This window comes from Penicillium verhagenii (genome assembly GCF_028828195.1).
Source record: "Penicillium verhagenii strain IBT 33310 chromosome Unknown utg000008l_segment0_segment0, whole genome shotgun sequence".
In the NCBI taxonomy this organism is placed as follows: Eukaryota; Fungi; Ascomycota; class Eurotiomycetes; order Eurotiales; family Aspergillaceae; genus Penicillium; species Penicillium verhagenii.
The window spans coordinates 2321560-2334460 of record NW_026643172.1 but is presented as its reverse complement, the minus strand read 5'-3'; the positions used below and the strand labels follow the sequence as shown (position 1 = coordinate 2334460).

Genomic DNA, 12901 nt, shown 5'->3' with positions numbered 1-12901 from the left:
CATTTGGCATCGGCTAGGAAAATCTCCATGCGAAATGGATGAAACGGCGTCGGGTCCGATGCAGCTGTACGTAGCCGACGGAGGCATGCGTGTTCTGTTGCACTGTATCCGTCTTCCATCGTCCGTAGTGCAGCCGAATGAATCAAACCCAACATTGAAGGATTTTCCATCCTAGGCAGGTACGATGGTATGATTGAGAGGTGTGATTTTTTGGGGATTTTTTGGGGTTTTTGGTTCTAGAATCTCCTCGGAAGTATCTTTGGTAACCAACCTGGTACCTTACCCGAAATCAGATGATATCCTTAGCCCTAAATGCTCAAATGTTAATGATCCGAAGTATGTCTCGAACGCCGTTTGATCAGTTCAATTCCCTGATTGTTCAAAGGGAGATTCAATTCCAACGTTGGTGCTCCTATTCTCCACAATCATTTCTGGTCCCAGTTCTAATCAAATCTCAAGCCCCAACATTATCAGTACATACGCAGCGTCACACAAACAATTCAGGTACCGAGAGCTATTGATGTGACTTTATAAGACACACCGTCATTCGTGCCCTGTCTCTTTACTATACAATCAGTTTGGCCTTTTGTTGATCATTTTGTTTTGGGAAATGGTCAAAAGACTTCTCGCATCCGAAAGTGTTACAACTTTGCAAAAGTGGCACGATGTTCATCTCATGTGTGGTATATATTTAGTAAATCAACCAAGTATACAACAAACCAGCCACTCAAGTGCTTAGTACCTACGTATAATCATCTTGTTGTTTTTTTCTTGATCGTCTGGGCATGCACATGGGGAGGATAGGCTTGACACACTTCGATTGAAAGACTTCAAATGTTTGAACATTCAATGTTGAATGTTGTAACGGTTTCCCCCCTGGAAGTTCTTTTTTCGTATAAGCTCAACTTACTACATAAAGATATGGCTTACCTATACGTACTAGTCGTAGGGGTCTTGAGATTATGAAGTTGACTCGAAATTCAACAATGGATGCCCTTTCATGTTCCCATGCGGACATCAATGGGGGCACGGGGTAGACTATGTACAGAATAGACAATCGAGGAGATAAAAGGCCGGTGCAACGACGGGAAGGTTGAATGACTGGCAGGCTACATCAACTCTATTTCAGTGTAATTTCTACACTTAATCATGTTAGCTCCGGCTTCTGTCATTCGGTTTCCGCGTGGCCAGATACGAGATAGGGAATCAGTATTGTTTTCCACTTGGTGTTTGATCGAGTACAAGGTTTCTAACATTGAATGGAAGCACTAACTATAGTAGGATCTACTAAGTATACGCTCGATAGCTGTTGATACAGTGAGAATGTAAGGCTTTCACAGGTACAATCAATCGCAAAGAATGAAATAAAAGTTCAGCCCAACGGTTTTCCATCAATGCCTTCGACCCTGACACACATGCCTGCGCGAACAACCATACGGACCGGGACGGGACTGCTGCATCTCGACCACGCTCCAGCAGATTCTTCCTATGTCCGGTTGCGCGGTAGGAAATCGTGTTACCCTGAATTCTACCAATCAAGGGCCTGGTCTGTACTGCGGTCGGGACGATTGGCTCGGTTGCCATCGTCATGAGACAGATGGCAGTTTTTTTTTCTACCTTCCCTTTTCTTCATTTCTTTTTTTCTTTTTTTGGTCCTATAGACAAACGATGTAGCTTCTGTGTGCAGGTACCTCTCATCACCCCAAATCTCCGTTACGCTACAAGATGCAATCGAGTGTCTGTCCATGTCTAACCTGGTTTCATTCTTATACAGTATTTTATTATTCAACCTTGGAAAAAGTCCTTCTCTTTCCGGGTTGGCTTGGTCCTGCACCGTTGGGGGTGTTTCGTAGCCCCCTTTCCCACCCCCCTAGTATCACCCTAGAGGTAGCTTTCGGGTGATACTAAGGGGGGCTGTCGGGTATTGGATGACCAGGTCCAGGTTTTTCATGGGGCCAAATGCGTGTGAACTTGCAATATAAGAAAATGGCAGGCCTCCCGTTCTCTATCATGCGCCACCCATCATCCAACGTCAGTCTTTTTCTTCTTCCCTTGTATCCTCTTGGAATTCTCTTTTCTTCTCTCTTAGTTCCTTCTGTTGCATTATCTCTATTCTATTCTGTGTTCGGTTTTCTTCTCTGGGCGTTCCCAGCGAAAAAGCTTTCGCTCATCTGCGCATTTCCTTCTCGTCCCCAATCCCGTTCCAACCCTCTCGGGCTCATCGCCAGCCGCTCCCGCCCATCTATGGCATATATACTTCCGTCGTGAGCCCATGCCACGCCCAGTCGATACCTGCTTTTCAGCATTCTATCCGGACAGAGGTCACTTCCTCGCTTAGCCCCGGCGCGACTCAATTCATCCAGACTACACAGTCCATCTCCCTCGGTTCTAATCACGAATTACTCGTATTCTTTCACCCGCGATGCCGACAAAGGGTGTTGATGATATTGCCATGCCCGAAGCTCAAGGCTTGAAATATGATGAATCGGAGATGGCTCTGTTCCACGCGAAGTTGTCATATCACGCGACCATCGACCAGCGCTTGGAGTCGCAGGATAGCAATCTGGCAGCAATCACCGATGCTCAGGGAAAGCTGCTTAAGAGGTGGGAACTATTGCGGCAGACAGAAAAGGAGCTGAAAGAACAAGGCAAGAGTCTTACGCCTGCTGATAAAAGCTTGTTGGCACAGTTGGCATGGCGATATAAAGAGTTGGAGAAAAAAGCGGCGACCAATGATTCATGAACACAGGTGGAAGTCGGTAAAAAAGCGACATTTCTTATTGATTCTATCTTTCGTCTTTTTCCATTTTTCTTTTGGGGACTATAAATTTTCAATTGCGACATGAAAGGCACATGCATTTCCAGCCCTGGGTTAGAATGAAATGCCTCAACAAGACTATCTTTGACCTTGTTGGGATTTTTTCCTCTTGTTTGTTGTCATTTTTGCCTAGCATTAGCGTTACTGCATCTATTACATTCTATTCTTGTCTATATAGTTCAAATAGCATCAATCTCCATTACTTGCATCTCTGGGAGCCTCTTTGGATCACCTATTCTATGTTAGAAAAGCATTTGAAGCCCCACTTGGAGTATTTATTATAGTTTTACATACTGTGGTGCATGTCTTCCTTCCTCGTCACATTTACGGCCCTCCATTCAGATTTTTTGTCTTCTTCTGTTGACTGGTTGTCTCACATTTCGTCATGGTTTGCATGTGCATGTCTAGTATAGCTTTGGGCTCAGAAGGACTCGAAGGTGCTAGTGGTTCCGCTAGCAGTTGCACAAACATCACTTGAGTAGGGCAAACGTGGTCCATATTGCAACGGTTTTGCAACAATCTATCTTTTGGCTCAAAAGCAAACCTACTCAGCGATTCCCATATTGAGTATTGGTGACAGCTTGGAGAATTACTGGGTCTGATCCTGAGGTGCTTTGGGGTTGTCAGCAGTAGCAAGATATTGCAGTCGGAAAGGTTAGGCTGAAGTCCACGGGAGCACCTGGGCAGCATTCTGTACAGCCTGAAGATGCACATGACACATGTGGCATAGGTGCCTACTAGTGGGGTATGCTTTGGGTGTATTCTCAGTTCCAAGCTCGATGATAACTAAAAAGAAAATTCGAGATAGATTGCTCCGTGATAATACTTGAATCCCGATCTACGGCCGAGACGTGTCATGCATACTAGGTATCGCGCATTGGGCAGCGCGGCAGTTGTTTCCGCAACCACATCACGCGTCTTTTAAGGTCTCGATTTTAAAGACGAGCCAGCCTTGGGGCTCAACCTTGGAATTCCTCAATTCTTCGGCTCCGGGGGAAGAGTGATTGAGCACAGAATCTTAATGCCATGAACGAAAAAGAAAAAATTCCGATTCCAATTGGAGATTTATACAGACATAGTCTGAAGTTCCAATAAAAACACCATCCATGAAAAGTCGTGGGCAACATCGACCAAAATGAGAAAATAAAAAACGTCAAATGCAATTCATAAATCCGATCATGAAAACATAAAGATGCCAAAAACATAGCGACCACCACAGAAATTCTAACGAATTAAAAACCGAAAAAAATATATCCAATGGTCAAGTCACTCTTGGCGGGTGAGGAAGGCATCAAATGATAAAAAATGGACCACAAATGACCAAAGAGCATGGTGGCCAATCAAGTTCCAGAACGGTACCTTTATGACGGGGAGTTCCTTTCAACCAGTGAAACTGTGCAGGGTATCATCGTGGGGAATTGGGGTTGGGGTTGGGGTTGTGTGTAATCATGTCCTTTGACGTACGGGCCGGTGGAAGTTTCGTGGTTTCCTCGGACCCTGATGAAGAGATGCTGGTAGGTGTACCACAATCAGGGCCCATACTTGCTCGGGACCCCTTCTCTCGGAGTACTAGCCGTGTACGAGGATGGGATGGCACTGGCGCAAGGTATTTATCAAGAAGCTCGCTCAGGATTGGTGACCGAACAGGCTTGGGGAGGTAGTTGTTCATGCCGGCCTCAAGACACTTCTCTCTGTCGCCTTCAATGGCACTAGCTGTCATGGCGATCACCAGAACTTGGTTAACGTTGGGGTCGGGATCACGTCGAAGTTCGCGGGTGGCGTTGTAACCGTCTAGCGTGGGCATCATGACATCCATTAGAACGATGTGGAACGGGTTGCCTTGGTTGGATTGGGCACGTAGAGCATCGACGGCCTGGCGTCCATCACTGAAAGCCTCGCACTGGAGGCCAAGACCAGTCACAAATTTGACCGCAATTTTCTGGTTGATGGGGTTGTCTTCGGCGATGCATACCCGGATCTGGTCACGTGGGATTTGTGTAAGATCACAAGTGGCGGGTCGGGGTGCTTGTTTGTGTTCTGCTTGGCTAAGGTCTTGCGACCATGCAGTCTTGACGGCAGTCTTCTTAGGGGCTTTATTGAAAACCAAGTGGAATGTCACGGTAGTTCCAACTCCAGACTCAGATTCAAGCCAGATAGCACCACCAAGGACATCCTCAATGATCGCCTTGCAGATACTCAAGCCTAGTCCGCTGCCCCCGTATGATCTTTCAGTTGATGGATCAGCCTGGGAGAAAGGCCGGAACAGGCGCGCTTTCTGCTCTTCGGGAATTCCAATTCCAGTATCAGATACGGAACATTCTAGGCGTACACGACCCTTGGCTTCACGGGCAACCCTTGCCTTGACGACAATCGAGCCCTTTGGTGTGAACTTGTAGCTGTTGCTGAGGAGGTTCATGAAAATCTGATGTAAGCGGACAGGATCACCAAGAACGACCAGCTCCGCAGGAACACGATCCAGCTCTTCGATTGTATCCAAGCCTCGTTCACGGTGAGTGTAGCGAAGCGCACGAATCACTTCTGAGATGGTCTCCTTCAAATTGAGCGGCACTGTGGAGATCTTCATTTTTCCGGCTTCTAGCTTCGAGAAATCCAATATGTCATTGATGAGGGTGAGCAAGGTGTCAGCGCAGACACGAATAGACTCCACATATTCGTCTTGCTCCTTGTCCAGCTTCGTGCCTTTCAGCAGCTCCGAAAGACCAATCACACCGTTCATTGGAGTTCGTAAATCGTGAGAGATGTTTGCCAAGAAAATTGATTTGGCTCGTGCAGCATCCTCCTTGAGCTTGACATTGTGTTTTGCCTCGGCCTCTGCAACCTTGGCCTTTTGCTCCGCCTCCCGTGCTTGGGCGAGGGCACGCTTTTGAGATTCGATCATGGATGAATTCTTGGCGCTTACTTTGCGAATCTCACGGAAGAGCAAAGCATTCGACAATGAAATTCCAATCTGGTTGCAAAGCAAATGTAACACTACCACGTTTCGTTGTGTGAACCAGTTCGGCTTACCTTCCAAGTGGATGACTCCAAGAAGTTGATCGCCTTGGATAATCGGTAGTGCAATTACCGACCGGCCTTGGGGGTAATTGGCAAGATATGTTTCATTGACATTGGAGAAGCGCTCATCCTCAAGGACGTTGTGAACCAAAACCTCCTCCTTTGTTCGCATGACATAGTATGAGATATGCTGCGCCATCCGACTCTCGGTTTCTGAGAAGGGCAGGCCCTCGGGATATGATCGTTGACCTTTATCGGAATCTGCTGCCGCCGCAATGGCAAATCCTTGTTCATCGAAATTGGTTGCAATGACTGCAAAGTCGGAACCGTTACATGACTCCAAGAGGATCTCGAGCATTTTCATGAAGAGTTTATCAATCTGAAGCTCTGATGACATGACTTGGCTGGACTCCAATATGCTAGACAGATCAATAATGTCTAGACCCACGCTGGAGATATCCATGGATTTCTCATCTGGATTGACACCGTTCTGTTCAATCCAAAGCTGCCTTCTTTCATCCTCCTCCAACTGAGAAGGTAGTATGATATCATCCGCAACAGCTTCACGATTAATTTTCATGAGTGAGTCGAGAGTTTGGCAACCAACCTCAACAGTCCTAGCGGAGGTCGCTGTTTTGAGCAACCACTCATGTTTTTCAGCAAGCATCATCGCTTTCCCTCCAGCACCCATGGAGCTCCAAACAGCAATAGACTCCTGCACCAAAGCACGAGCGGCGCGTTTCGCACCACGTCGGATAAGGAACTCGCCTTGCAGCTCAAGTGCGAGGGCCTCCTCTAACGGCCAGCCATGAATCTGGCAATGATCGATAGCGGCTTCGAACTTTTGAATAGCACCATTGTGATCATTTCGGACTTCTGCGATAAGGGCCTCAAGCAGGAAAACCCACATGCCATAATTGGATTCGGAACAACTTCGAGCAAATTCTATCTCGGCCTTGTATTCAAGGATCATATCCATTTTCCCGTCAAGATATCCCTGGGCTGGGTAATCGTTGTGAAGACTGAGAAGCGAGATGGCGAGGTAGAACTGAATGATGTAGGACACACGCACAGACCAGAGTCTGTAAGATGTACCAAGTAGCTTATTCCCTACTTGGATCGCTTTGGTGTAGTGGCCAAACAGGAACAGGGGAATCATAGAAAGGCCAAGATAGATGTCACGAGGCCTGTCAGCATTACTGGCATGGTTATCCAGATACTTCATGAAAGAGCTTGTCCGGTGCTCATTATCCGACATTACGTTGTCCGCAGACCGGATCTCTGTTTTGCCTTGCAGGGCCCGTGCAACTTGACGAACAGAAATAATACTGGCACCCCCACGGGTATCTTGAGTCCACATTGGAATATCTTCGGGGGCCTCCGAACAAAAGGCTTCAAGTTGGGCCATATCTTGCCCAAGGTAAAGCCTAGTCATAGCCATTGAAGAAATGCTAATCAACGTGATGTAAGGGTCGCCCATGGTAAATGACGCCTCAAGTGAGGCCTCTAGTGCTGGTAATGTCGATGCCAGAGGAACACGAAGATGGCTGACGTAGAGGTTATGAACGACTGAACCCCTGCTCTGGGTCCAGAGCTCAGGACAATTTTCAAGGAGGGAGAGAGAGAGATCGCTGAGCTTGGTACCAAACTCAAGGTCTTTGAAACGGCTCAGAGTGATCATTGAAAGGTGAGAACAGCCAATTGAAATCGGGGTGAACCCACCCCTGGAGATGTGGATGTGCATCATCTCTATTGCCATCCGGTAGAAGGTCAACGCATCGTCCCAGTAGGTGACGGACATCGCCTCTGCCATGACGGCTCCAATGGTGACCAGGTTAGGGTCCTTGCTGATGGGCTTTTGGGCAATGGCATTGATGTCGACGGACTCAAGGTATGACTTGAGTTTGTAAAAGGCAACATCACATTCTTCATAGGTGGTAGGAGCACGAAGATGTACGCCGAGTTCGTCCAAACATGACAGTAGTGCTTCCATTGAGCGAGGGTGGTCACCCATCTGAGCCATGATCTTGGCTTTGATGACCCAAGCCCTTGATTTACTGACCGCATCCTTGCCGTGGGCGAAAACGGCATCAATAAGTCTAAGGGCGTCCTCATTTTGACTTTGAGACCAGGACATTTCCGCCGTTGCTATGTAAAGTCGCATTGTCTCGTCATAATACACATCCGTATGTTGGTCGTCCCAAGGGTTATCTTGAAGAAGCGCAATACAGTGCCGGAAATACCAAAGGGCGCTGGGACGGGCTCCAGACTGAGAAGCCGTCTGCCCAGCTTCCCACAAAATCCGCCGGTAATCAATTCTATGATTGACACGAGATTTGATTCTAGGTGACGCAAGTGCAATATGGTGAGCCATAGAGTACCGACTGCGGTGATCATGATAATATTTCATCAAAACCTGCGAAAGAATAAAATGCATCTTCTCCACATTGCGACTCTCACCAAGAGAAAGTGCAGCCTGCGCAAGTCGATCATTGCCAAATCTAAAACTAACGTTAGCCAACATGATTCGAGGGTGGGTATGAACTTCCATGGAACGATACGAACTTGAACTCATCGTCGGTCTTGCCAGTATTCAAAAGGTTTGCCTGGACAAGATACTGTAACCCAACCACAATATCACCTTCTGTTTGCCTGACCAAGGTGACATTGCCAGGCTTTGTGAGACACATCTCTTCGTCATCGTCATCAATTGAGGTCACAAATTCACTGGTTAGGATTCTTTGGACCAACGAAAATGAAAATGGACTTCCGATGAGAGCTCCCCAAATCATTATCGATCTAGCAGCAGCGGGGATTTCTTGGAGACGTTTGGTGAGGAAGCCCAAGCCAAGTCCCTCTCCATACACAGGAGCCACAAATTCAGTGAAGATGCGATCAAGATCAAACAGCCACTTCGAGTCCTTCCATGAATACCAAATGCAATTCTTCCGGTAGCATGTCTCAAGCATCACTCGCACATAGAAAGGATTCCCTTGGCTCTTTTCTTGAACAACAGCACATAGTGGGGTCAATGTTGGATTGGGCTCTTGATGCATCGTTGCGGCAACAAACTCCATGACGTCGTCTTCTGATATTGGTTCCAGTGCAATTCGTGTGACATTGGGCAATTCGGTTTCAAACAAGGATCGAATTCGGTCAGACTCAATCTCGTCCTTACGGCTTGTGAGAATAAGCGTGCAGGGTAGCTTGGCTTTGATAATGTTCAATACCAATTCCAAGGTCTCGTCATCTGCATACTCCAAATCATCCAGGCACACAGTGATAAGTTTGAATTGACAGAGCGTCTTCAAGATCTCCACGAAAATATCCATCAGGCGCATATTATTTGAAGCGGCGTTAGCCAAGAAAAAGTCTGCGGATGATTGGCCTTGATCCATCCATGGAATATAGAGTCGCTTGGCAGGATCTTCACGAGCCTCTTGCTTAGGAATTGGCTGTGGGACAGAGATTCGTGGAGAAGGCTTGTACTTTGCTCCTGGAGCCATTAGCTGCTCTGGTAAATCCAGCACCTTGTGGAGCGTGGGCCACATGGACCGCAGAGCTGACCGGATGCTGTTGTGGTAATTTGTATTGACATCCTGTTCAGAGAAAATCTGACGTAGTAGGCTGGCCAAAACTTTTGCAAATGGTTCAAATGGTACCCGCTTGGCTCGGTCAAGACGCGTGATTGCAATATACCCAGCCTTGCGAATGACTGGCTGGACCCGATTCAAAAGATCTGTCTTTCCTATTCCGGCAGCACCACTAATTGCAATTACCTCACAGCGGCCATTCCGGCGGAATTTGACACCGGCCTTGTGCTTGACAATCGAAGTCAACGAATCAGTTTGGCTGAAAGTCTGGGTGGACGGCTGACTGTTGGTATTGGTACCAATGGAAGGCTGACTCTCCCTATCGGTGTTGTGGGAAGACCGGGAATGAGATGGACTTTTCATTTTGCTAGGGATTGACACAGGTGGTGTTTGACTGGATGAATCCGGGCCTGCCGAGCTTTGCCTCAATCTTGGGGGCGGAGATGTATCATTGCTCGCTATGGAGTCTTGGGCGTTGACATGAGCAATGTGATATTGAGTACTAGTATTTGAGCTGCTGCGTGGAGGTAGGTGGAAGGAACCAGAGTCACTCGAAACAGAAGCAAGATCGAAACTATCCACAGGCCCCTCTGAGATTGAGGAATTAGAAGCGAGTGCGTGAGCGGTTGCTGGGCTTTGCACAAATGCCTTAGCAGATGCAGTTGCCTGGCGCTTTTTGACTTTCTCGACCACATTGATAATGATATCACATTCTTTTTGGCGTCCAATCATTCGCGAAGGTAGTGTGAAAAAAGATGACACGTCTCGCTGGGCGATCTTGAAAGTATTCAAAGCCTCGCTATCTCCATCGCCCAATAGTTTTGCTACCTCTGTCAAGTCCCGCTTGACGGAGGAGATTGTATGGTAACGATCGTGCACGACCTTTTGTGTCATCTTCTGAACCACAGCTGAAAGCGCGTCGGGAATATCCATTCTCTTCGAAGAGATCGGCGTCAACTTTTTGGTAAGTACATTTTGTACTACTTCAACGGGGTCTGCGCCTTCAAATGGTAGTTTCCCAACGAGCATGGACCAGAAGAAGAGACCGAGTGCGTAGATATCTGTGCGACTATCTGGCTCTGTCGGCATCCTGCCAGTCTGCTCGGGGGCGATAAATTGCAGCTTGTACTTGGCTCCCAGCTCGCGGGAAACAGAGGACCAGCCTTCACTCAGAACATTGTCAAATGAACGTGCGCCATTGCCCATGTTGGAGAGCTTGACGGATCCCCCTTCGCTGCTAAAGTGAAATGCATCTCCGCGGATCTCCCCATGAACCGTATTCATACCATAATGCAAGATTTCCAAGCAGTCGCACGCACCAATCGCAAAATCAAAGAATGCCGGCAGGTCAACCTGTTCATCGGGCGTTAAATTAGGATCACTTTTGGAACCCGCGACAAAAGACGCGGGTCCAAATGTGACCAGGTCCCGGAGTCTGTCATGGCCGGGAGACTCGAAGACAGCCACCAGGAGAGACCCTCCATCTACTGGATCGGCGGGGAGTCGTATGAGATCAATCGGCCGTACGGTATGATTGCAGTCTGGGTCCGAGGATTGGACTATCGATCTGAGCATATGGAACTCTCGCTCGAGGCGGATGAAGTTTGTCGAGACTCGAGCCACGACCGGTATCCAGACCTGTTCATGTTCACCTCCTCGTGAGAGCGACAGTTCACTGCTAGTCTCACTGACACTGAACCTTCGGTTGTCTCGCGCAGAAGGGCGTGTTTCGGTGCGGGGTGAGAATCGGGTCAAGCTGGAAGGACCGGACGAGGCAGGACCGGAGGAAGTCGCGATCGGGGTGGAGAGGTTTGATTCGGTGGCATGACGAAATCCCGAAATATGCCAATGATTGTAGGTGGAATGGAAGGGCTCGATGGACTGGTCCCAAGTATAGCCTGGTAGGTGGCCCAGTCGTTCAAACAGTCGGGCGGGTGGGAGCGGCAGGTCGTCGCTAAGTAAGTGACTCTCCTCCATCTCAACAAGAATATAAGTGGATGTCTAGAGAACCTTGGCCATCCAAGCTAGACGCAAGTCTTGTTTGGTCAAGTAGAACGGAATCGCGAGCGGGATAGACATGGAGGATCCAGCCGGCGCTAGTGATAAATGGAGGAGATCAGCCCCCAAAATTCAAGGGCGTGTCGCGAAGGGTCAACAGGCCCTGGCACACATGTAGAATCACAAGATAGAAAGGGAGGGGCAGTAAAGGTCAACTATGTAACTCGTGCAAAAACCATAGCGCATGCGATAAGTGCACGCAGTGGGACGGGAAAATCTATTTTGCGGGTCATCAAGGGATCCAATGTGGCCCAAATCTCGGCTTAGTACAAATTCTGACACTCTTTTAACCCCCACTTTAATTGTTTTTAATGTACATGTCTTCAAATATTCAGTTTCTATACTTGAAACCTCCTCCTCCCTTCGTTTGATAATTCTAGGAAGGTCAGCTTCCAATGTTTGTGGCATTATCAACATAGTAGTAGTATATGGCCTGTTCACCAAGGCCGGATTGAAATTAGTGTACTCCATACAAGTGGCTGCTGACTCAGGCGGTCTTAAGGCACCACATTACGTTTTAATGTACATTATCATACTAGTAGATACTGGGTAGATATAAACATTTTGAATCAACACTGATCATCAACTCTTCAAAACTAATGTGTTTTTCCACATCGAATCTCCATCCACTGATACGCCCTCCAGGGCCCTTCACCTGAGCAGCGCCATTTTATCTACCCCTTGATTCATTTGACCTCCAACCTGTGAAGAACAGCTGGGTGCAAAATCCATCGTCGGCTGACTCCCGTACACCGGGCCACAATCGGAGAATTCCACGGGTCCGTACCCAAAGCCAGAGACTTTCTAGTGTTGGCCCTAATCCACGCTGACCCCCGTGGACCAATACGAAGGGAGCTAGTCAGCCTTAAAGGCTTTTAAGTATCCCACACAGCCTATCGATGCTCTCTCTCGCTCCCGAGAAGCCGAGAGATTTCCTTTAACGAGCATTTCAGCCCATGACGTACTGCGGGAAACCCTAAAGTCAGTTTCGGTAGATTTGGATTTTGGGCATATTCAAATATTCGACGTTGGGAGCCTTTTTGTTACTACAAAGTCCCCTTTTTTTTTTTTTTTTTTTTGAACGGTCCATGTCCTCGGTTAGACCCCTCTCTACCTTCACCTCGTCCTCCTACTTAACCAGAAGGGGTCCGATTGAAGTTGCGCACCAACTGGGCACGGCTAGAAGGGCCCAATATGCCAGATGACGACAGGTCCACGCGGGAGAACTTGCACCTGGTGATGATCGGATGACCCTCAACCTTAGAGGAGGCCGCCGATCGTCAAAGAGAAGGGGAAGCCCCCCCCTTGAGAAAGCCAGAAAGCCGCCATTTCGACTCCATTCCTAAAAGGGGGTACGGAGCAGGCAAGCGGGTTCACGGTGGCCCCGAGTTGCGCCACATTAGTCGATCGCTTCATT

General features: G+C 48.0%; 2 protein-coding genes across 2 annotated transcripts; one reads left to right on the top strand and one right to left on the bottom strand.

Moving 5' to 3' along the window:
• Positions 1-2422: 2422 nt before the first annotated feature.
• N7466_008852 (uncharacterized protein) lies at positions 2423-2743 on the top strand (the record flags this gene model as incomplete). The annotated part of the gene is made up of 1 exon (XM_057168241.1): positions 2423-2743. The coding sequence occupies one exon, from the start codon at positions 2423-2425 to the stop codon at positions 2741-2743; it is 321 nt and encodes a 106-aa protein (XP_057018872.1).
• Positions 2744-4223: 1480 nt separating this feature from the next.
• On the bottom strand, positions 4224-11403 carry N7466_008851 (putative sensor histidine kinase/response regulator; the record flags this gene model as incomplete). The annotated part of the gene is made up of 2 exons (XM_057168240.1): positions 4224-8334; positions 8399-11403. 2 exons carry the CDS (start codon positions 11401-11403, stop codon positions 4224-4226), a joined length of 7116 nt encoding a protein of 2371 aa, XP_057018871.1.
• Positions 11404-12901: the final 1498 nt, after the last annotated feature.